Source organism: Peromyscus californicus, unplaced genomic scaffold (assembly GCF_007827085.1).
Source record: "Peromyscus californicus insignis strain IS unplaced genomic scaffold, ASM782708v3 Scaffold_16__1_contigs__length_79575227, whole genome shotgun sequence".
Classification (NCBI taxonomy): domain Eukaryota; kingdom Metazoa; phylum Chordata; class Mammalia; order Rodentia; family Cricetidae; genus Peromyscus; species Peromyscus californicus.
This window is the reverse complement of record NW_026294458.1, coordinates 22,135,994-22,161,001: the sequence shown is the minus strand read 5'-3', so window position 1 is coordinate 22,161,001 and position 25,008 is coordinate 22,135,994. Positions and strand designations below refer to the sequence as shown.

At 47.9% G+C, this 25,008-nt stretch overlaps 1 protein-coding gene across 2 annotated transcripts in view; it reads right to left on the bottom strand.

Moving 5' to 3' along the window:
* Window positions 1–817: 817 nt before the first annotated feature.
* Gpr156 (G protein-coupled receptor 156) overlaps window positions 818–25,008 on the bottom strand; it is an 86,280-nt gene continuing 62,089 nt past the window's right edge. The window contains exons 6-10 of one of the 2 annotated variants that reach the window (XM_052740669.1): window positions 21,050–21,175; window positions 20,009–20,104; window positions 17,025–17,261; window positions 9,741–9,899; window positions 818–3,929 (exon numbers count right to left, since the gene is read on the bottom strand). In XM_052740669.1, the coding sequence (XP_052596629.1) occupies window positions 2,616–3,929; window positions 9,741–9,899; window positions 17,025–17,261; window positions 20,009–20,104; window positions 21,050–21,175 (1,932 nt within the window). In that variant the 3' untranslated portion in view covers window positions 818–2,615. The remainder of the gene's footprint in view (window positions 3,930–9,740; window positions 9,900–17,024; window positions 17,262–20,008; window positions 20,105–21,049; window positions 21,176–25,008) is intronic. The other variant, XM_052740671.1, reaches the window with a different exon arrangement.

The window sequence follows — 25,008 nt, the reverse complement described above, 5'->3', positions numbered from 1 at the left end:
AGGATGGGGCTGTAGAAGGGCTGAACTTGTGGGATTGGGGGTCTAGAAGCAGAATGAGAAAGTTAGGGTGCTTGGTTGTGAATCCTCAGGTCCAGCATAAGGAACAGAGGGCTGCTAGTGGTAGCATATTGGGAGGAGGGGAGGTAAGGGGAAGCCTAGCCAGAGACCCCACCAGTTGGGAGTAGTCTCTGGGGGGTCTTCACTGTTTCCTCCACCCACTAAAGGGGATGTTTTTGGGATACAGAGATATCATCAGAGAGTCTATTACAAGTGGAAGTTTGCAAAAAATTGTACATGAAACTGTCAGAGCCCAACGGCAGTTCTGTGCTTTGCCTCCTTCCAGTGGCTTGGTCTTCCCCTGGCTCCTCCTCCTCAATGCAAGACTACAACTTCAGAAGAGACTTATTTCGAGGGCCATTTCTCTTTTATTTAGGTCCACTTGGTCATCATACAAACAACACACACGGAAACTACAACCCTCTACACAGAATAAATTATGGAATCGGTACTGAACAGTAGACAGCAGAAGATGTGGTTCTGCCAGCAGGCCTCCGTGGCTAAGCACCCGGGGGCTCATGAGGTGTCGGCAGGCCCTGAGAGTCTGAGATACATCTGTGAGATGTTTAGTGTCAAATGCCGCCCCACCAAACCCGAGCTCCTTCACACAACCCACACACACACACATGCAGACGCAATACGGCAGCACAGGCTGTAGCTGACGGGTTAAGCGACCATCAAAGTGGACCCACTTGCCTTCCCTGAAGCATCAGTTGTAGATGTAACCAACAGTCTTATTAAATAAGAAACACAGAGCCAATTCAGAGAAGAAAGCCAAGAGGTCAGAGCTAAGAGCCTCACCCTTCCTGATTCAGGGATCCTCTTCAGCCAAGAGAGCTCCCCGAAAGGGACCTACTTCCTGTGTGTATGTCTTTAAAGTCTTCCTGCTCTGCCTTCTCATTGGTTGTAAACCCAAACATGTGACTGCCTCGTCACTGCCTGAATGTACCGCCCTCCAGGTCCTTAAAGGCGTGCGCCACTGCCACCACGCACTTGCTATGGCTCTAATAGCTCTGACCCCCAGACAACTTTATTTATTAACATACAATTAAAATCACATTTCAGTACAAGTAAAATACCACCACAATCAGTGGTAGGTGGGTTCCTGGAACTCACTCTTTACCAGCTCCATGGATCCCCTGGAACTGCAGCTGTGCCCCAGAAGTGGGAAGAGGGGGTGAAGAACCTGGTTTTGTCCTCTGAGACTGCAGGGTGAGCACATCTTGGAAGCTTACTCTGCCTTGTTCAGCTTTCTCCTAAATCTTGCCTGCCACTTCCAGAAGAAGGAATAGAGAGATGCGTCCCTGGGGAAACCCATCAGCCATCAGCAGTGTGTGCAAATTCTCCACTAGTCACTTTGCAGCACTATGGTGTTGATCTCTCCAAGCCCAATGGTCCCTAGCTGCAGAAATAAGAGCATCTATTTTAAAGGATTATCACCAGGAACTACTAAATTTGGTATTGCCAAGTACCAAGCCAGACTCAGGTGAAATATTCACAACCTGTTGCCTTCTTTTCTTTTCTTCTTTTTATTTTATTTTATTTTATTTTATTTTATCTTATTTTATTTTATTTTATTTTATTTTATTTAGGCAGGGTCTCTCTACACAGCCCTGGTTGTCTTAGAACTCATTCTGCAGACCAGGTTGGCCTCGAACTCACAGAGATCCTCCTGCCTCTGCCTCCTGAGTGCTGGGATTAAAGGCGTGGGCCACCACACCTGGCCCTTCATTTCTTCTTTTCTATTTCCCCATTTTTGTTTCTAGGTTTATGTATCTTTGGTGGTCATGTAACCTCAATCATACTAAAAGTACTTCTTGACCAGTAAGTCTCCCAAGCCAGAGTGTAATGTGCTCAAGTAGAACACTGTGCTACTGGCAGAGAGCAGGGGACAGGGTCCAGGGACAACTGAGCCCAGGAAAGCAACCCGAGAAGCCTGTGAGCACATGTCAGGGAACTGTGCTGGGGATCATAGGGAGTGGGTACCATGATGGCGGGTGGACAAGAAGAAATGGAGTAGGAAGTGCTGGACTGACTTGAACCGGAAGCTGGGACCCCGGAAGAGTGCCGCTTACCGCCTTCAGCAGAAAGCAAGTCACCCTTCCTGTGAGTTGGAGGGATAAAGGTGTAGACTTATCTACCTGGCAGGCCTGTTCACTGAAAGGCTAGTTTGATGAGTCACAGCGGTTCTGCAGAATTCTCCCACCCACCTCCCCATCTTTCTGTCCATCCAGCTACCCAGCCACTTGGTATACATTCAGAGTTTCACAGAATACAGGCGGAGCTGAATGGACAACTCTGTCTGCTCATTTAGCACCTCGGTCCCTCACCAGAGCTCCTCACAGTAATGCTGAGGTAGTAGCCGGATGGGCAATGCCCTTCCGTTCATAGACCAAGAAGTCCTCAACGGAAGAATGAAACAGCAGAAACACAGTCGAGGCTGGTCAAGGCATGGTGCTGGTCTGGTCCTCAAAGACGGAGCTCTGGCTCTCTTCCCATGATCCCTGTTTCTGGGGGACCCAGACTGAGCTCTGTGGCCAGCCCCACCTCGCTGCTTCTCACACTAGTGTGGGCTTCAAGTCATCTTTGAAGTTCACAACAGGCTTGGAGCGGGCCCACAACTTTTCCCAGGAGGCTAGTCCCGGAGCTTGCTCAAGGTCGCTGTCTGATGTATCACTGTCACTGGAGTCCAAAGAGCTCTGGAAGCAGATTTCACAGTAGGGCCGGTGGCAGCGGCAGAAAAACTCATCTGAGCTGCTGGATTCACTGTCAAGGTTGTAGCAGCCAGAAGAAGAGGAAGGACAGCCAGGGGACACCAGGGGTCGAGGCTGACGCTGCCTGGGCAGACCTGGTGAAGAGGGTAGGCATGGGGCAGCAGTGAGACTTTGTGCCGGAGCAGAAGCAGAAGGTTGGCCAGGAATGTTTACATCGCCTTTATCGACCCCCTGAGGCTCAGACTGGCATCGTTTGCTACCCGCCAGGGCACTCCGTCTCCCATGAAGATCTGAGAGCGGTGACGGTTTTACAGAAGAGGACCTTGGTATCTTGGACCTTGCATTTCGGTGGTCCAGCGAGGGGCTGTCCCGGCTCTGCACAACCAGCCCGCTTTGTGCATCAGAGACAGCCGTCCTATTTGCCTGATGCCCCGTATTGAGGGCCACGGAGCCAGGGAAGTGGGAGCGAGCCCGCTGGGCTGCCCGTCGCCTCCTCACCACGTATGGGCTGAAACCCAGTTTAGATGGGGACAGCTTCCGGGGGCTGCGGGAAGTGGTGCTCTTCCAAAGCTGCTGGGAACAAGGTAGTGGCGTAAGGGGAGCCTCGGCGCCCAGGTCCAGCTCTTGGAGGACTTCCTGAAGCTTCTCCCTGACCACTGAACTGACCCGAGGTAGCCTCTCTGGGAGTTCCTCTGAGTTCCGCTGCTTGGGCCTATGGGATTCACAGCCCACTCCATCTGCCATGAGACTCTGCCTGGGGGCCATGGGTCCCTGGTCTCCTCTTTCTGGATCCTCACATTGTTCAGCCTGTGGCTTCCGGCTGCAACCCATGTCCGCATGATCACAAAACTGTTTCAAAGTCACGTTGTCCTTTTGGTCTGGGGAGGGACCGGTGTCCCTTCTAGATGCCCCAGGGCTCTGCTTGTGCTGGGAGGCCACTGAGGCGGTTAGGGAGTCCTCAGCGGCTGCTGCACTAAGAGCATCCTCAGAGGCAGCAGGGTGTTCTGAAGATCCCTGATCAGCCAGTCCCTGGGCAGAGGCTGCAGCTGGGACAGCCCGCTCTGGGGAGTCATAGGTGCACTCGGAAGACATCAGCTTCACTAGCTTCTCCTTGGCGTTGTTGACTTGTTCTTGAAGGCTTTCAATCACTGCGTTTTTCTGTGGAATAAAAGCAAGACCATCACATCAACAAAAGATGCTGGCTTCTAAAGGCCTTCCATGGTGGAAAATGTGACATTGGAGACCCTGCTTAAATCCCAGTTCTTCCAGTGGACTGGTTGGTGGCCTTAAGCTTGGAGGTGGGACTTACACTGGGTGAAATGATGCATGCCAAGTGTGCAGCACAGTGATGGATATGTGGTACCCGGGAAAGGACTGTAAGAGGTATTGTTACTATGGGCTCCCTTTCCAGCCCCTGACTGTACTGCTGTCTGTGAGGATTAAGGGGCCTAGTCTCAAGGCTTGCTGGTAGCTGCACCATGGTCTCATTTTCCCCAGGCCCAAGGGGGCCGGGTTACTCTGTAGGACGCCATGCTGAACAGGGTGTGGGGATTGTTCGGCTCCGGTTTCTCCCCCTTGTGCAAACCACAGATGAATCTGAAGCCAATCTCCAGGGATGACAAATGAGAAAACAAATGTTTTGCCTCTTGTAAGACAGCCTGGAAAACGGGAAGGATAGGGAGATAGGCGGACATTCCTGGGACAACTGTTCATACCGGAGCTAAGTGAGCCAACGAGAATTGCAAGTTGGTTTCAATACTTCCTTGGAAGTGGCAGGGTCTCCTGGTGTGACAGGCCTAAGTGACCAACTGGCTATCAATGGCTCTTAAAGAAGTGTGTGCATCCACATTATTGTAGCTTGACGTGAAATAAGAGCAAGAATGACAGGTGGGATTACATCAGGTAAAAGTCTACTGAACAGCACAGAAAACAATCGACATAACAATGCGATGACCAACAGAACCAGAGAAGACGTTTGCCATCGACTCATCTACAGAGGGTCAGTATGCAGAATACATAAAGAACTAAAAAAACTCAACAATAAGGATTCAAGGAGTCCAATTTTAAAATGGATGGATGATCTAAATAGGTATTTATCAAAAGAAGAAATACAGTGGTCAATAAATAGATGAAAAGATACTCAACATATTTATCCATAAGGGGAATACAAAAGTCAAAAGAGAAATAACCTTATTCAGTTAGGATGTCTATGATTAAAAATGCTGGCGAGGATGTAGAGAGCACAGTACCATTATATAGTGTTGGTGGGAATGAAATTAGTACAGCCACTTTGGAAGTCAAGATGGAGATTTTTTTTTTTAAAAAAAACTAAAAGTATATGATCCAGCCATCCCAGTCCTGAGTAGATAGATATCCAAAGGAAATGAAATCCGGGTAAAGAGTTATCCTCCTATCCATGTTTGTTACAGCACTATCTGTAAAACACAAAGGCTAGAACCAGCTGAGGTGCCCATCAACAGAAGATTTAACAAAGAAAATACAATATATATATATATCAATAGAGTATTATTCAACTATGAAGAAGAATGAAACCCTGTCATTTGCAGAAAAATGGGTGGAACTTTGGGGCATCGTGTTAAGTGAAATAAGCCAGACCCAGTCAAATATTTCATGTTTTTTTTCCTCATGTGTAGATACAAAAACAACAATGACTTAAAGTAGAAAATAGGCTATGAGGAACCAAGGAGAAAGTGGGGTGGAGTGGGGAGAGAAGTAAGGTGGAGGAGAGGGTGTGGATGGCTATGATCAATGCATACTTGTATGCGTGCCCAGAAATATCACAATGAGTCCCATTAATTTCCAGATTGATATGTGATAATATAAGAAAAGAATTATCAGAGGCCGGGCGGTGGTGGCGCACGCCTTTAATCCCAGCACTCGGGAGGCAGAGCCAGGCGGATCTCTGTGAGTTCGAGGCCAGCCTGGTCTCCAAAGCGAGTTCCAGGAAAGGCGCAAAGCTACACAGAGAAAAAAAGAATTATCAGAGAAGCTTAAAGCAGAGAGCTTGATTAAGTAGCTCTAGAACACAGTGCAGAAGGTGAAGGAGGCCAGGGCAGTTCTGCCATTAAGATACTGTCCCCCTGTGCAGATGTTAGTGAATAAGCAGGCTGTGCCCCGGAGGGCAGACAGGTGACAGCTGCAGAAATGTGCCTGTCATAACTGCAAGCTGTGAGACAGGAAGTAGATATGGGTGTGAGCTGGTGGTGGGTGTCCGGGCATACCTGCACCCTTGCCTTTGTGGACCGTAGCAGTGAACTGTTCTAGCTCAGACCGCAGTCGTTGGAGAGGTCTATGCTCAAGGCAGAGGGGCAGTGAGAAGAGTATCACGAGGAGTGGATGGGCTGGGGTGGATGAAATGGACTGTGGGGAATACAGTACGGCAAGCATTGGGTTCCAGCAAGATCTGTCTGGATGATACAATGCTGCCCTTGTGGCTGCCTTCCTGTTTAGGAGCTGAGGACCAGTGCTGGGACACCCTTTTATCATGCCCTGGAAACAAAAGAATGGACTTTGTCTTACAATAATAAATAACCCAGCCTGCCCACGGACTGAGCCTAGGCTTGCCTATCCAATTACATGGAAAAGCTGGCCAGAAACAATTCTTTTTGATTTTTTTTTGTTTTTCCCAGAGCTGAGGACCGAACCCAGAGCTAAATCCCAACCCCTCTTTTTGGTTTTGAGACAGGGTATCCCAGCTGGTCTAAACTCACTTTGTAGCCCAAGCTGGCTTCAGATTCATGGCAATCCTCTTGCTTTGATTCCCAAGCATAAGATTACAGGCATGTGCCACCACACCTGATCAGAAATGACTACTTAAGGGGGCAGTGCATTGAGCAAAACCTTTTCAATAAACTTGCAGTGGCCCTGTAAGGCCCCTGTCCCTGGGCAAAACCAGGAGGTGGTATTTAGTGGTGCTGGCTCTCCTGTTTTCCTGATGGCTTAGTCAGCTTCCTTTCCACCAGAAGAGGGTCCAAGCCCAGGGAGAGACTGGGGAAGCAGGTGGAAGGGACTTTCAGGGGACTTCCCATCCTCCAGGTCTCCCTCCTCCTCCTGTGGTTGGTGAGTGGAGACCACCCAGAACGGAGCCCAGGAGTGAGAGGGGAACACTCAGACTGCTTGTGCTATATGGGATGTGTCCGATGGCTTTCAGGACCTCACAAGGTAACCATGGTGGCTGCTCAGTAGGAACTTGGTCCCCTTCTTCCCCCCTCAGCACCCATTCCTGAAACCCACCTCCATGTCCTCATGCCAGCCTTAGCAGACAGGAAGAAGTCATAGCTCATGACCACACTCTAGGGGTGAAACGTTCCTTATGCCTTGTCTGCAAATGGCTTTGAGTATAGGAAACTCTTGGGAACCTCCAGCTGGGAAGAATACCCACCCTCCTCCAAGCTAACCAAACGTCTGAAGCTGGCTGGCTACAGATTTAGAAACATCAATGTAAACAGTCAATTTCCCTTCTTCCACAAAGGGAAGCAAGACTCGGTTTTCACCGTGGCTCCATGTTAATTAGAGGCATGACGTGAGGTCCTGCCGCAGCGAGTCTAAAATCTGACCCCTTGTGGCAGCAGCTTTAAAATGAATTCTTAAATCATTATTTTGGCCCATGGCGGGGAGCAAAATGTCCACGTCTCACTTCTCTAGTACCAGGAAGAAAAGGAGATGGCAGCTTCCTCCATGGCAGAGCATGGAAGGGAAGGTCGTCGGTACGAGGGGACAGTCTGTCCACTGCTCACATGAGATGTGGTGTGAGGGCAAGAATGAGAAGAGCTGGTTGGGATGGTGCATGCCTATGGTCCCAGTACTTGGGGGACTGAGGCAGGAGGATCACAGTTTGATGGCAACCTGGGTTACATAGACACTGTCTCAAAAACAAACAAGGAAAACAACAACAACAACAAGACGCAAATGGGAAGCTGTGCTGTCAGATCATGGGAACTGTGAAGGGGGTCCAGTGAGCTCAGCCCAAACCCTGGCTGGAAATGTAAGGACGGGGCAGGGCTGGCACCCAGGATGTTGAGCAAACCATCCCTTGGCTGCCCACCTCCGGTCTCCAGGACTGGCTGCTGGCTCTCAGGCCCGTTCTACGGAGGATGCTCAGCATAGGCAGTGCGACAGAAGCAGCTTTTTGCTGTTTGTGCTCTTGTGCCTGCTAAGGGCTCTTGCCCTGCAGACTCCGGGGTTTCTTTTGGAAAGAGCACATCCAGCCACACTGCGTGGGAAACAGGGGAGCATGGCAGAAGTACAATAAGCTGCTCAAAAAAATTACCATACGGCTAAAGAGTCCGTTCCAGTCCATTTGGCTGTTCCAGGGTTAGCTGATTGTAAACGAAAACCATCCTGCTGGGTCTAGCCAAGTTTCAGGCCTTCTGTTTATCAGGGGAAACATTTCTTTAAAGACTGTACAGAACACCAGAGGCAGGGCTACTGCCCTGCCAGGTGGAGAGAAATCTGCCTTTGAAATAATGTCCAGAATGTTTAATAAATGGTGAGGAAAAGGAGAGGTTTCTCTGATGGATAAAGAAGACCAAGAGTGGAGGGTATATTGTGGGAGGCCAGAGAAGCAGGGCCCAGGGATGCTGGCCAGGCTTGGCCCATCATCAGGGTGCATGTAAGGTTTCTCCCATACTGTCCTCTCACAGGGCTGTTCATGTTCAGGACATGACATAGTCCCTCTATCAAAAAAACAAGTTTGGTTTCCCTAATAGCACAAACTCAGGTATGTTTTGCATATATCTATATCTATCTATCTATCTATCTATCTATCTATCTATCTATCTATCTAGATATTTGATTTAATTTGTGTCAAAATACTTACTAATTCATTCGCCTGGGCCCTGTGCTGCTTTTCTTATGAAGCACAGTCCTCAGGTTTTCCCATCCCACGTTATGATTGTCTGGGAGAGGGGCCAATTCTGGTTCAAGTAGAGAATAAAGAAGGGCTCGGGCACCCAAGCTGCCTTGATGCTGTGGTGACATTCAGAGACTCTCGTTCACCCCCACCCACATCTGTAGACACATCTGGAAATGCTGGACAACGAGAAGGTTGAGGTGTCACAGAGAGGCCCCATCAGATCTTGGACACAACGGCATGGCTGTATGTAAAGAATGTTCACAGGGATCCTAATGTCTACTAGAGCTCAGGGGCTTTCCAATGTTGTTCCCTCTGCACGGATTTTTTTTTCCCTTTTTTGACTCTTTACCTAGCCAATTGTTCTTCATCATTAGCCTTCATTCAGAGTCCTCTCTGCCTCTTCTGCTGTGTTCCTTTACCTCCCTCCCCAACCCATTATTTTCATTTATAATCCTGATCGCTTCTTTCCTGACTCTCATCCCAATTTCAAATCTTTCTTTTCTGGTTTCAGAGCTAGAGTCTCCTGTAGCCCAGAGTGACCTTGAACTCCCTAGGTAATCTGAGAATGACCTTGAACTTCTCTTGCCTTCACTTTTTGAGTGCTGGAACTGTAGGCAGATGCCACCACACCGGTTTAGTAGTTACGGGATGAACGCCAAGGCTTTGTACATGCTAGATAAGCATTCTTTCGGTTGCATTTCATCTCCAGTCTCTCCTATCACAGTTTATGATGAAATGGTTACTTAATCAATATCCATTTGTTCACTTGACTGCAAACTCCATAAGGTCAGGAACCAAGTTGGTCTTGTTCATCAACCTGTAGCACAATGACTCAGTCTACACCTGTCTGTTGCATGAGTGAGATGGATGAGGGTCACGGGGTGATGGTGAGGTTTTGTTTGCTCTTGAGGAAATCAGAAGAATGACTGGGACAGAGAATGTTGGCAATGAGAACATGTGGGGCCGTGAAGACATGGATGGGCCATGAGAACATGAGGGGCCATGAGGGCATGCGGGACCATGAGGGCATGTGGAATTGCTCCCACAGGGCTGGAGTTCCTCACAGGGAGCCTGCTAGGCAAGGTGGGGCTTACTTCTGTAAGGAGCCTCTCCATGCAGCTCTTCTCATCCCTCAAGTGGCAGTTCTGGTCCTCATCAACCTGGCTGTGAAAGCTTTTGCTAGGGGAGCTGAAATATTTGGCCATTCGTCTGATTGTTTGGTTGTCCCCTTCAAATGTCTTCCATTGCTTCAGCTGTTAGTCAAAAGAACACACGTTATTTATTTAATTACACACCCAGAAATACTTGCCTTGCTCTTTCTCATAAATACCAAGGGACGACACTGTCACCAATACATATATGCACGAGCTATTTACTCCTTAAAATGCCATTTGCTGTACAGTGCTCATCAGGAGTAATGACAGAAAACACGGAGGATGTTAAGGTTTCGTGCTTTAAAAGTGCCCGAGAATAAGACAAAACATGATACAGAACAGCCTCTCTGTTGTCAAGGTGTCAAAGGAAATCAGAGCAAAGACATGTCTAAGGCAATGTCCTAAGGCTCTTGGTTGGGAGCCAACTAAACAATAACGTGTCTATGAAGCTGTTTCTAGTCGCATGTAGTTATTGTTAGTCATTTTTCAGTGGTTGAGGAGTGATGTATTTCCAGCGATTGGGAGCCCAGTTCATTGTTGGAAGCTTTCTAACCCAAATGAATGACCAAAGAGCAAATAAAAACCAACAAGTCTCAATAAAAGCAACAGAGTGTCAAGTCTGACACATGGTCGTATTTTCCAACAGGGAAAGTGGGTAGGAGGAACGTGACTTTTCCAAGGTCACACATCACTTTTGACAGCTATAACCAGGACTGTCACACCTTGGATTCTCATGTAACCGATGAAGAGACAGAATGTTTGGGGGGTCCAAAATTGGTGGGGGCATGGGCTGGCCAACTTTCACAGTGACAGACATGACCTAGAGTATTCTTAGACAGGAGTCTGCTGCAGAATTGCTGGGACGCTGTGTCTATCTAGGGAGTACCAAAGATGTGAAGGACAGGGGACCCCATCAGTAGAGGCAGAGACCTCTTACCCTCCAGTGTCACTACCCCTACTGGAGCCATATCTGCACAGCTGTCAAGGTGGAGCCAAGGTACCCTTTGACTAGAGCCCTCCAATCCCTTTTAGTTCCTTCTTTCTGAAGATCCTGGTGCTCAAGAACTGACTCTTTATATTTTCTAGGATATCCGTAATCAATCCTCAAGGATCAGCTTCCTCCAAAGGACCTGAAAATTTTTGTTTCTGGCCTCTGGGTGATGTGGAAGCTACAGGATATGTTATGGCTCCTCACATCTCTTGTCTCTGAGTCCTTGGAACTGGTTGACTGTTATCTAAGATGGCAAATAGAATTTTGTAATGGTGATGTTAAGGTTTGGGGATGGAAGGATTTTTCTGGATTATTCAGGTAGACCCATTGTCATTACAAGAGTCCATATAAAAGAGGAGGAGGAGGAGGGGGGGAGGAGAAGGAGAAGGAGAAGGAGGAGGGGGGAGGAGAAGGAGAAGGAGAAGGAGGAGGGGGGAGGAGAAGGAGAAGGAGGAGGGGGGAGGAGAAGGAGAAGGAGGAGGAGGAGGAGAGCCAGAGAAGAAGATGAGGGTAAAGAGAGAGGGGGAGGGATGGCCATGAAGGTGCCCCCCTGGTGGGTCAGAAAGGGGAGGGATGAACATAAACTAAAGAAGGCAGGAAGCCTCTAGAAACTGGAAAAGCCAAGAAATGGGTTCTCTCCTTGTCTGAAGAAAAATAAATGCAGATCTATTGATACTTTGGTTATAGTCAAATAAGACCCATTTCAGATATCTGCCCTACAGAACTGCAAGACTGTGGTGGTGTAACTGGAGTTTTCTCCAGTCCTCCCCAGGCCCGCAGCTGCTCAGACCCAAGTAAACACACAGAGACTTATATTACTTATAAACAGTATGGCCGTGGCAGGCTTCTTGCTATCTAGTTCTTATATCTTAAATTAACCCATTTTTATTAATCTATAAGTTGCCATGTGGCTTGTGGCTCACCGGTACTTTTACATCTTGCTTCCTATGTGTCTGGCTGGTGACTCCTAACTCTGCCTTCCTGTTCCCAGAATTCTCCTCTCTGCTTATCCCACCTATACTATACTTCCTGCCTGGCTACTGGACAATCAGCATTTTATTTATCAACCAAATCAGAGCAACACATTCACAGCGTACACAGCGATATCCACAGCATGGTGGTTTGAAAGAAAATGGCCCCCAGAGGGAGTGGTACTATTAGGAGGTGTGACCTTGTTGGAGGAAGTGTCACCATGGGGGTGGGCTTTGAGGTCTCTTTCTTAAGCTTCACTCAGTGTGACAGTCGACTTCCTATTGCCTCTGAGTCAAGATATAGGACTCTCAGGTCCAGCACCACATCTGCCTGCCTGCTGCCATGCTCTCTGTCATGATGATAATGGACTGAACCTCTGAAACTATAAGCGAACCAGCCCAATGAAATGTTTTCTTGACAAGCATTGCTGTGGTCATGGTGTCTCTTCACAGCAATAAGAACCCTAACTGAGACGAAGACAATGCATTTGTTTTGTTTAAAGCTGTTGGCGATTATTACAGCAGCCACAGGACACTAGAACCAGTGGGAATCCGTGTGGCATCAGGCCACACCGTGCTTCTAGAAGCCCACAGAACTGCCTCTCTGGTCTCTGACTTCTCACCTTATTTCTATTTCAAAAGTAGCGGAGAGGCTGGAGAGGTGGCTCAGCAGTTGAAAGCACTGGCTGCCCTTCTAGAGGCCCCGAGTTCCATTCCCAGCACCCACATGCTGGCTCACAACTGTCTGTAACTCCAGTTCCAGGGGATCTGGTGTCCTCTTTTGGCCTCTGTGGGCACCAAGAACGCACACCGTGCAAAGATATACATGCAGGCACATAAAAATTAATAAAAAAAATAAAATTAATTTAAAAATTGCTAAGAGTGGGCCAGCAAGACGGCACAGCGGGTAAGGGTGCTTGCCTCTAGGCCTGGCGACTGGGGTTCAATTCCAGGAATCCCCATCAATTCCTCCTGCAAGCTGTCTTCTGACCTCCCTCCATCCGTGCACCACGACATACACATATGCACACATGTGTCCATGCATACACACAAATAAAGTCTTTTTTTTTTTTGTTTTTTTTGTTTTTCGAGACAGGGTTTCTCTGTGTAGCTTTGCACCTGTCCTGGAACTCACTTGGTAGCCCAGGCTGGCCTCGAACTCACAGAGATCCGCCTGGCTCTGCCTCCCGAGTGCTGGGATTAAAGGCGTGCGCCACCACCGCCCGGCAAATAAAGTCTTTTTAAAATATAATAAAATGAAAAGAGTAAAGTCTGGCTACCCCTTCTTTGGAGCTCTTCCCACTCTTGGGAATTCTTTCTCATTTTCCGTCTTATTTCTTTCTATTAGCTTGCGGTGTTTGTCTCAAGACTGACTTCCAACGCCCATTTGCCGTGAAGGTGCCGAGCGCTAGCAAAGTCTGGGGCAGCTTCCAAAACATATTCAGCACACGTATTTTAATTCCTGTTATGTCTGCTTCCCTCCAGACTTAAAGAGGGGAAGGGCCCTGTGCATCACTGCCTGTCCCTGCCAGCTAATATGTGACCAGAGGATACCTGAATAAATGAAGGATGGTTTTCTTTACAGTGCTCCAGGCTTGTGGGCAACAAGGTAAAGGGGACAAATCCTAAGTGTGTCATGGATGCGGGGCTGGAAGAGAAAAATGTCCTCGGAATTTTGCTTTTCGGAATGGCATGGAAGGGTAGGGGGATGGGTCACACTCGGGTCACAAAAGCAGGGTTGTTGGCTGGTGGCTGGCTGGCAATGACCTCAGCCTTTGGCAGCAGATACACCCAGGCATTTCCTGAGAGCTGTGTACAAGCTTCTTGGTTCCCTGGCCTACAGTGGCTGCACCCTGCTCTCCAGCGCCGCCTAGAGACCCTTCCGGGTCACAGCAGCTCTGAAGGCTCTGGCTAGCCCAGGGCTCACCTCCCTCCCTGCAGCCGTGGTCCCATCCTCCCTCCCCTGACTCCCCCTGGGACACCTTCCCGAGAATGTGCGCAGCTGTCTCACGGCCCTGGGGACACAGCGCTAGCCCCACAAGGGGAAGACGTGCTTCCACCAAACATCTCTGAGCTCAGAGGACAAATCAATTCAGGAACAGTCCTCGGTCATTTTTCTCTGGTTGGAACATGACTTAGCCCCTAAGACTAAAATACTACGAAATGTCGTTTAGTCTCATATCACGGTCAGTTCAAGAGGAAAAGGCTCGGGGCGGGGGGGGGGGGGGGGGTGCGGGGGAGAGAGAAGGAGAGAGAGAGACAGAAACAAAGAGAGAGAGAGAGAAACAGAAGACGAAAGTAGAGAGAAAGGAAGGCCAAGAAAATCGGGAGGAAGGAGGAAAAGGGGTGAGGAGGGGAGGGGTCGCCCACCCACCACATTCCGGGACTCAGTAGCAGCTCCCCTCCCCACTCCTCCGCACTCAGGCACAGTTAGCAACTGTAGGTAAATTCAGGGAGACAGAAGTTCATCTGTCCATCACAGCTGCAGAGGACTCAAAGGCCACAGGAAGCAGAAATCCTGCGGCTGAGGCTCGGGGACGCAGGGGTAAGAGAGCGGAGCAGAAACACCAACTGAGACCATCCAGGGAGGTGTGCATCCCCTCCATTTTCAGAGGGCGCTTGCTCAAATCCGAAAGCCTTGACTTCCGAGTTCCTGGGTGGTTAGTATCCTCCCTCCCTCCCTCCCTCCCTCCCTCTCTCTCTCTCCCTTTCTCTCTCTCTCTCTCTCTCTCTCTCTCTCTCTCTCTCTCTCTCTCTCTCTCTCTCTCTCTCTCTCTCTCTCCCTCTTCCTCTCCCTCTATCACTATGAACTCTGCCCCTAGATAGACCTATTCTTTATATTTTTTTTATTTAGTCACTTATATTTATCTGTCTTTCGCTTTCTTAGATTGTTAGCTCAATATTTTGTAGTGTCTAAATTGCCTATTCAATGCTTCATTTCAACTTAGCATCATTTTTCATCCTTATTCAATATTTCATTATCTAAGACTAGATTCCTGACTTTGTGGTTTGCTTTTGTTGAAATGAGGCAATGTCCTTGGAATCCTGTTGACCAAGCAAAATAAATATCTTGGAACCTTTTCAACTGTAGAAGAAGGCATCATCGCCAAACCTTCAGATGTGGGTTCTCCTTAAGAATCCTTTTGCCAGGTGGTGGTGGCCCACACCTTTTTTTTTTATTATTATGTATACAGTGTTCTGCCTGCATGTATGCCTGCACTCCAGAAGAGGAGTGAGGAGTGCCAGATGTCATTACAGGTGGTTGAGAGCCACCATGTGGGTGCTGGGAATTGAACTCAGGACCTCTGGAAGAACAGCCAGTGCTCTTAACCTCTGAGCCATCTCTCCAGTCCCTGGCCTACACCTTTTAATCCCGGCTCTCAGGAGGCAGAGGCAGGTGGATCTCTTGTGAGATCAAGGCCAGCCTGGTTTACACAGAGAGTTCCAGGGCAGCCAGGGCTACAAAGAGAAACCCAGTTTCTAAACAAACAAACAAAACCTCTCCTGAGTGTATACCCTTACATGGAAGAAGCTACAGTCTCCTAGTGTAATAAATATATTTTATTGATCACAACTGACTGCCTTCACACCAGACCTTATATATTTTCAAGGCAGAAAGAAGATAAAAGGGATATTATGCCAACAGTGTCACCACCACCCACCCCACCCCCAAGGACAGCACAGCGTTTTCTCAGAAGCCTTCCAGGAAACCTCTAGCGTTTCAAACGGTGTTCCGGGGATATCTCTGGCTATACAGGAGGCTGACAAATGCTTAGTTCTTTCAAGGCAAGAAAGGAAAGGAGAGACATAAAAGCCTAGGCTACCCCAAAGTTTCTCCTCAGCTTGGCATCTCCCAGGGAGGAGGGACCCAGACAATGAGCCTCCACTCTTAATGGCCTTCTCCAGCCCAGTTCTTACAACATTAAGATGTTGCAAATTCCCTCCAGTTTGTGGCACAAAAGCTGCACCCAGCCTTAGCCGCTCATGTAGATGACCCCCCTCCCCAATTTGTTTATTTGCTTGAAAGTTTGGTTGAGGATTAGTAAGCAGGAAGGAGTCCGAAGAGCCTAATGTGTCAAGCCCTGCTGGCTCTAAGTTGACTGTAACCTTGACAGTCAACCTTGGGATGAGCCAGTAGTTTCTCCTGGGGAAGGGATTCAGCATGGGGGCGCCAGTCTCAGGGGGAAGAAAGGAAGAGCCAGAGGGAAAAAGAAAGCATCCAGTGGCTAGGTCATTAACATGATGGATGAGGAGGCCCTGTAGCCATCAGTTTTCCTCCTGGGGTTAAGGATTTCTCCACCTCTTCTCTCCTTGCCAAGATGTTTTTTCTGCTTCCTAGCATCCTCCTTTATTTATTTGATTTTATTCTTAACCTCTGTAATAGGAAATACATTTTAATCTCTTTCTCTCTCTCTTTCTCTCTCTCTCTCTCTCTCTCTCTCTCTCTCTCTCTCTAACTCTCTCTCTCTCTCTCTCTCTCTCTCTCTCTCTCTCTCTCTCTCTCTCTGTGTGTGTGTGTGTGTGTGTGTGTGTGTGTGTGTGTGTGTGTGTGTGTGTGTGTGTTGAGACAGGGTTTCTCCGCTTAACCCTGGCTGCCTTGGAACTTGCTCTCTAGACCAGGCTGGCCTTGAACTCACAGAGATACTCCTGCCTCTGCTTCCTGAGTGCTGGGATTAAAGGCATGTGTCACCACTGCCTGGCTAATCTCTCCCTTTTGTAAAGACTCTGTTTCCCTCCAATAAAAAGGGAAATTTTCACTGTGTAGTTGAGGATGACATGACTTGCCTGCCTCTATCTCCCAGGCATTGGGATTACAGGGGTACACCACCACACCTGGCTAGGAAAACCATTCCACTTCATGAAATTCTAAGCAGAAATTTCTCTATGAACCTGCAATCCCAAATTAGAAAGAAAAAGGTATTTCTTTGAGGTTAACCTGGGCTACAGAGTAAGTTTCAGAGCTACATAATGAGACCAAAAAAAAAAAAAAAGCATTTTCTGTTGGAAAACAAAAATCTCAAGGACTGAAGAGGTGTTAAGTAGAGCAGAGTGGGAGCTGGGTGGGAAGCAGGAGTGAGGTCACCTCAAGGAACAGGTCCTGCCACTGGTAGCCCTCTCTGGCCTGACTGGGGAGCAGAGCTGTCTTCTCCTAAGCATTGGGGAGGTACAGGGATAGCCTTTCTTCTGACCACCATAATTTCAGGGAAAGTAAAAGGACCCGTCATGCCCCGTGAAGAACCCCGAAGAGCACTCGGAGCATACCTGGGGGAGGAACACGCAGCAGTTCACGGTGGTTGTGCAAACGAAGATCCCTCCAGATGTGAATCCAAAGACTAGATTGGGCCAGGAGTGCAAGTATCTGGTGAGCACGAAAACGAGCCCGGCGGTGAGTAACAGGAGGTTGACTCCGACCATGATGGTCAAGGACTGGTTCACTGGAGGAGAGCTGACATGGTTGGTCAGGCCAGCCAGGTAAGCGCCATACAGCAGCAGCAGCCCCTGCAGGAGGAGCAGGGACCAGAGACACAGAGAAGGGGACCACAGGTCAGAGCGGCAGGGTTGGGGGCCAGTGTCCTCATCGGTAACGCTGGGCTGTGAGCTTCCACTAAGATGCGACACAGGAAACCAGGAGATGAGTCCTTCTACCTCTGGGTTCTGAATGCTACTTCTGTCCTTCACTGAGAATGAGTTTATCGGAGATGGGCAAACAAGTCATCAGATAATACAACGTTCTTCTGGGAGAAGGCACAGAGACTTAGGTAGGTGGATGGGTGTCCCACAGACAGGGCAGTGGGCGCTGGGAAGAGAGGAGAGCCAGCTCCTGCTGGGGTGTGTGTGTGTGTGTGTGTGTGTGTGTGTGTGTGTGTGTGTGTGTAGGAGGCATGCTACCTATCCATTATGGCTTGGCAGTAAGTGAGGCTGAGTGGCACATGGGAACTGAAAGGGACCTGAGGTCTGCATGTCCAGCCCTGTGCTACGGTAGCAGGGCAGTGCCAGGGGGAAGAGGATTATTATTTGTTTTTCCCAGGGAGCTCACAGGCACCATCTGCTTGCCAGGCTCTGCACCTGCAGGACTGCCTCGGCCGGCCGGGAAGAACGCTGTTTTCTGTTCGACACAAAGGAACTCCATAGGCTGCCCGGGGCTCTGTGCAGTGGGGGTCCTCGGGAGATGAAAGATGGAAAAAGAGGAGAACAAAGGGAGGCTGGGACCCCAGCAAGAGTGAGGGGAGGCACAGGCCGCAGCAGGCGCTGCATCTGAACTGCTTTGGGACATCCCCCGCCCCACCCCCGCCCCCGCCCCGCCTCTACCAACAAGGAACTGGGGCCCAGCTCTTTCCCTCTCTTCACAAACATGAACCTGTCCTCCCGGTTCCCGGTTCTCGTTTGTCCTGGGGAGAAAATGGCATGGTACCCAACAGTGCTGCTTTCCCCAGGGGCAGCTGCGCACATCTGGATGTCAAAGCTTTCACTGGCAACACTCGGTGTCCATTTTCTGCACACACTAGTCTTTCTGACTTGCTCAAAGTACAACACTACAAACCATTGCTACCAAGGACATTCACAGCCCTGCATGATGGGTGACCAGGCATCCCAGCACCGGTGAGGCTGAGGCAGGAGGATTGCCGTGAGTTTTCAGGACAATTTGGGCCATGCGGTGAGACACTGACTCAAAAAAAAAAAAAAAAAACCATAGCAGAGTCGAGGGCTTGGCTGGTAGGGAGAGAAGAGGAGAGCAAGCCATGCCCTGTTCGTAACTGGAATGTGTAGATGCCATCGGGTATGAGGTGAGGCTGAGCCAAGGAAAGTCAGGCCAGGTGTCCTGTTGACTCTGAGGTCACATGACCTGGCCCACTCCACCTGCAGGCATGGCTCTAAGTGGTGGAAGCTTTGGTTCTCCTAGAGGGGAAGGAATCAGTGTGGCAGGGGTACTCCTGACACCCAGTGTCCCAATGGGGGTACAGGGCCAAACCCAGTCCCCGCCAGATCTTCACTGAGTAGATGGACAGAAGTAAGGGGCCAGTGGAGCCTGACTCCTGGGTAACTGAGGCCATTGAGTGGCGTTCAGAGGTGCATCATTATTCATCTTACCCAAGGTGACTAAAATGAACTCTGTGATTCTGAAATGTTAGATGTGATCTTAATAAAACCGCTTAATTCCATTAACATTCTTGCTAAAAAGGGAAATAGGTGTGAGTCAAAGCCACTGTACCTATGGCTACTATTTGAGGGTGCCGGACCTGATCCTTGACTGTCATCTACCATTAGTCAGCAGGCATGGGGATGGGGCTAGCCCTCCCCAGGAGCTCCTTGCTGGCAGGGGCCCACATGGGCTTAGCTCAGGCAGTTACTCTTTTTCCATATCTTATAGAACACTGTGGTAGTGAAGAGTGTGATGGGAATGTGCAGAAGGCCATGGAGGTGATACACGAAGACAGGGTTGGGGTGGAGAGGTGAGGTGGAGGGGATCCAAGAACGGAGATGACCCAAGTGCTTCAGAACTGTCCAGGACCAGAGGAAGAACCAGAGTAACAAGATGGAACATTCTGGAGCCCTGGCTAATGGCAGGGGTGGCTGGAAACTCTCGTGTGTGAATTCTACACAGCTGAGAGCACTCTCAAGGGGGGTGTCATCATTGTCCCCAGTCTTGGGGGTTATGGCTCTGGGAGGTTAGGTAAGGTTGGGGTTCAGCTAGGAAGGGGCCAGGGCTTCAGCTAGTTGAGCGTCATTCTGTAGCGTTCAGAGGTTCCTAACCATTTCCAGGACACAAATGAGTGATGACTGCCTCCTGGATTCTTAAAAACCAATTTCTAAACCAGTTACAATGGCTCACATTATGAGTTCAAGGCCAGCCTGACTTACACAGCCAATGAGGGTTACATAGCAAGACCATCAACCAACCAACAAACAAAATTCCTCTCCCAGAAACCCCTCCCCTAGAACCCTACACCCCCCTACCCCCACACAACAGAAAAACAGATCATAATATGAGAGAAATGGAATTCCCAATGATTTGTCGGTAGACTGAATGAAGGCACATGAGGAGTTATAAAAGTGCCCCTCCAAATGTAAACAGTGGAGAAATAAATGGTTCACAGCTTTGGGACTTCCGCATGAGCCCAGGTTGGCTGTGAGTTCATCATTCTCTGTCATCACTACCCATGAATAAATCTCATCAATTCCCTAACTCTCTTCCTAAATCCATTTTGTTGGAGACGACTGTAACCTGTGGAGATGTGGTTACCAACCTTGCATCCCAGAATCAGAGCAATCCAGACATCGGAGTACCGCGAAGCACAGAAGTGTGTGTTGGTCAAAGAGCAGGACACATCTCTCCCTGTCACCTGTGAGGGACACAGGGTCAGAACCAAGGGCATTCAAATTCCTGGGACCACACAGCAGAGCTCTGTGAACTTTCTGGAGTGTGAACTCCTCCATAGCATAGAATTTCTCCTCTTAGTGTGTAAAAAACAGAAAAAATGTAGAAAAATTTAAGTTCTGTTAGAACCTAAGCAGATAGGAAGGGAAAGAAAGGTGTGTGGGGCAGGGAGGGGACACGGGACGGGGGGGGGGGGGGGGGGGGGACACAGGGGAACGGGACGGCTAGAGATGCTGGGCCACTTTGGGGCTTACTCAAGGGCACATGCTTTGCTACCACAGTGACTTCAAACATCACCTCAGCAAAATTACAAGAGTATTTCACATCATGGACCATCATTCTCAGACAGCCAACTCCTTATTCGCTGACCCCTGCGATGCTGATTCCACCGTATTTCTCAGCCCCTTTACCTGAGATATTTCTCCTCATCTTCACCCGAGCCCAGGGAAAAAGGCAGTGTTGTTACCTCCTCCTCCTCACCCCTCTGTCTAGAAAGGAGACTTACAGAGGTTATGTAGCCTCCCCCAGGGGCATGGCTGATGCAGGCTGTGATTTGAACCGAAGTCCAATGATTACAAAGACAACCTCAAAATGTTACCTTTACCCCTCAACGGGGAGGGGAAGGCAACTCCCTAGAGCTGAAAGTTCTCATCAGTGACTGTGCAAGCCCAGAGACCTGACAGGCAGATTCCCCAGGCACTGACATCTGGGAGGACTCCCACGAGAAGATCGGGGGCACAAGGAGCATTGTGGGTGGTAGCACACCCTGCAGACAGGGGACAGGGTGCTCAGGGCGGCCACTACTCCTGACTTCTTTGCAGGACAGCTGCTCAGTGCTCCTGTTGAGATGATGACCTTCACAGAAGCCAGCCCAAGTCAGGAATTAGATTGCCTAGGGACAGGCCCTCACCTTCATGCTGACACCAAGGATCTGGAGGCACCGGATGGGATCAGTCAGCACCCAGGTCACAAGCAGGATTGCGTCAGCCACCACCAGGGCCGCTACCAAGCCCAGCAACTGCAGGTCTTTGATAATCTGCAAAGGAGTCAAGGTCAAAATGGCTCCTCCCTTGCTGGCTGTATTTAACATAGGTGTTGGAGTGTGCCCTGTGCTCTGAGCACAGCACTCTGTGGGAGCCTCAAACGCAGCCATCAGCCATCACCACTACCACCACTAACCCAATTCAGGATGAGGACTGCAAGACTGAATGCCTTCCCTGTAAGTCTATTCAGCTATTGTTATTGGTACCATTAACCATTTCCATTTGCTTAACATTTCATTGTTTTGTTTTTCAAGATAGGGTTTCTCTGTGTAGCCCTGGCTGTCCTGGAACTTACTATGTAGACCAGGCTAACCTTGAACTCACAGAGCTCTACCTGCCTCTGCCCCTCAAGTGCTGGGACTAAAGGTGTGCGCCTCTACCACTCAGCTTGTTTAATGTTTTGATATTCTAACTTTTCTGGCAAAGGTTTCCAGGGGTCTTATAAAGGAATTTCGCTTTTATTTCTAGATGTATCTCTGTGAACACATAGAGAAATGTGGAGGTTTTAGTGCCAGACTTTGCCAGAACTCGGAGATGGGATTGAAAGATGGAGGAATTATTAGTATTTTCTCTACAATTTGACTAGTATGAAGAGAATGTTCTTTTTATGACAATAAATCTTAAATCGATTATGACAATTTAATGAAAGATGTATAATAAAAAATGTTTTGATATTCAGGTTTTTTTTTTAGTTCTTTATATACTCTAGATAACTATTAATTGGTAAAGAGTTTTCCATTCTGCAGGCTTCTGCTGTGTCCAAATGATGGTGTCCTTTCTGTACCAAAGCTTTTCAGCTTCATGGAGTCCCATTTATTAATTGTTGATCTTAATGCCCATGCTATCATTGTCCTGCTGAGAAAGCCTTTCCTGTGCCAATGAGGTCAAACCTGTTCCCACTTTCTTTTCTACCAGGTTCAGGGTATTTGATCTTATGGTGAAGTCCTTGATGCATTTGGAGTTGTGTTTTGTACAGGGTGATGGGTGTGGTCCATCCACATTCTTAACAACCACCAATGGAAAGACGCAATCCAGTTAGAATGTTCGCAAGAGCAAGTTAAACTTTGCTTAATCAAATTGTTCACAAGAGAAACCTCTGCTGGCAATCAGGGAAAAAGACGCACTCTGTACCGAGGATCAAGACAGTGTCAGACCTCACCATGTAAGGCCAATCGAGAAGACATCGGGAGAGGGGTATCTCCATCTAAGTACAGGAACAAAAAAGAAACATCCAAAGGTTGGGATACAGCCAGTGGTAGGTCCACTGACTAGAGTGAGCAAGGCTCTGCACTCTATCCCCAACACCACACAGCAAACAAATGGCAATATAGTGTATGGAAACACAGTCGAAATAAAGACATTTTCAGCCCAATGAAGCTGAAAGAGCTTAACATTTCTCCATTCACATGAGAACATTTTCAGTCCTTCAGATCAAAGGGGAATGATCCCAAATGAAAATGAGGAGGTAAGGCTGAGTGTGCTTACACACTTCTCTAATTGCAGCACTTGGAAGGCAGAGGCAGGTGGATCTCTGTGAGTGGCAGGCCAATTAGGACTACATAGTGAGACTTCCTCTCAAAAAACAAGCAAACAAAGATTACAGGAAATTAAGAGGACTGGAAATGTCAACTACATAGAAAAACATATGATCTAGTCTGCTAAATACCTTTAAAAGGTAATTGTTTAATAAAACGATTATTATTATGAGTGGGGCTTGTAGCACAGGTAAAAATGGAAGCAATAACATGAAGATTGGAATGGGGATAAATGGAAGTGCATTATTACATAGAGATTATCCTATGACAGTGAGGAGTACGTAATAATTTTACTGTCATATACAAAGTACTCTAGAAACCGAAGAGGAAGGAATAGTTCCCAACTCCTTCTACAGGGCCAGGATTACCCCAATATACAAACTAGGTAAACAAATGTACTACAGAAAAAGAAAACGACAAAGCAATATTCACTAAAAGAGTAAGTGCACAAATCCAAACAAAATTTCCATAAAGAGGAATTCTACCAAATACAAAGAGTTTAACACAGCATGACCAGCCTGAATTTATCCCAGGTTGGGATCAATGTTTGGGCATCCTACAATCATTTAACACAGTCTACCAGATGAGCAGACCAAACAAGAAAATAATATGATAATTTCAATAGACATGAAAATTTGTTAGACAAAACCCAATACCAGTATTGATAAAAATTCTCAGGAACTTGGGAGGAAAAAGAACCTTCCACAACTAGAAGAATGATCTATGAAACTGCCGCCAACATCCATGGTTTTGTTTGTTCTTTAAAATGTTTTTACTAGTATACATTAATTATACATGATAATACAACTCATTATGACATTTTCATACATGTACATAATGTTTGTGTGTGTGTGTGTGTGTGTGTGTGTGTGTGTGTGTGTGTGTGTATGATTTTGTTTTTGAAACAGGGTCTTGCTCTAGCTGGCTCCAAACTCACCAAATTCCTGCCAAGTGCTAGGACTACTGGAAAAAGCCACACACTCAACCCATGATGGAATGGGAATGCCTTCCAGATAAGTCAAGACTAACTGAAGGGGGCTGGAAAGAGGGCTCATCCCTCCAGAGCACCGGCAGAGGTTCAATTCCCAGCATCCAATGCTCACCAACATCTGTCACTCCAGTTCCAGGGGATCTGATGCCCTCTTCTGGCCTCCTTGGGCACTGCATGCACATGGTGCACAGACACACATATTTATAAAAAACCAACAATAATTGAAAGATATTTTGCTCTTGTCTCCTCAATTTGAAGTTGTACTATGTTTTTCTACAGATTCTATCAGAAAAGAGCTCTTTATTCACAGGTGATATGACATCAATACAGAGAATCTAACGGAGTCTATTAAAAAGCTGCTAGAAAATCTGCATATGCTAGAACAACTGTAATCCAGCATTTCGGAAGCAGAGACAGAAGAAACACCAGGCTCTGAGGCCAGCCTAGAATACATAGGTCAACCTGGACTATATTGTGAGACCGTCTTAGAAGACAAAGCTGCTAGAACTATTATGTAATTTAGCCAGGTCGAAACGTACAAGATCAGCACCAAAGCCCACCTTTCTGTCTGTATCTGAGCAAAAATCAATGAAAAAAGTATAGTTTACAAAACAATAAAACATGCAATGTATAACCAAGAGTAATAAATCTGGTAAAATACGTGAAAGATCTCTACTTGAGAAATACACAATATTGCCGAGGTAAATGAATAAAAACGTAAAGAAGTGGAGAGATGTACAATAGCTACGGGTTAAAAACCAACATGGTTAAGTAATCAATTCTCAATAGTTTGATCTTAGATTTAATTACATTTTCAGTCACAATCCCAACATGATTTTATGCAGAGTGGCAAACCAACTTAAAAACTTGTTTGAGAGCCAGCTAGAGGGTTCAGCAGGTCAAACCACTTGCCAACAAGCCTGTTGGCCTGAGCTGACCCTCAGATCCCACATGGTGAAAACAGAGGACCATACATAGGCCGGTAAGTGTACCCCTCTGTCTCTCTGTCTCTGTCTCTGTCTCTCTGTCTCTCTCACACACATAAAACTCTAATATTTCTAGAAGTAAACCCAAGAGGGAACATCTTGGTGCCATGAATCAAGCAAATATTTCTTATATTTAACCTCCAAAGCATGGTCCACAAAGAAGAAGTTAGCGCTGGATGTGGGGGCACACATCTGTAATTCCAGTACTCAGGAAGCAGAGGCGGGCAGATCTATGAAGTCAAGGCCAACCTGGTAACACAGAGTGAGCTCCAGGCAAGCCAGGGCTACACAGTAAGACCTTGCCTCAAAAGCAA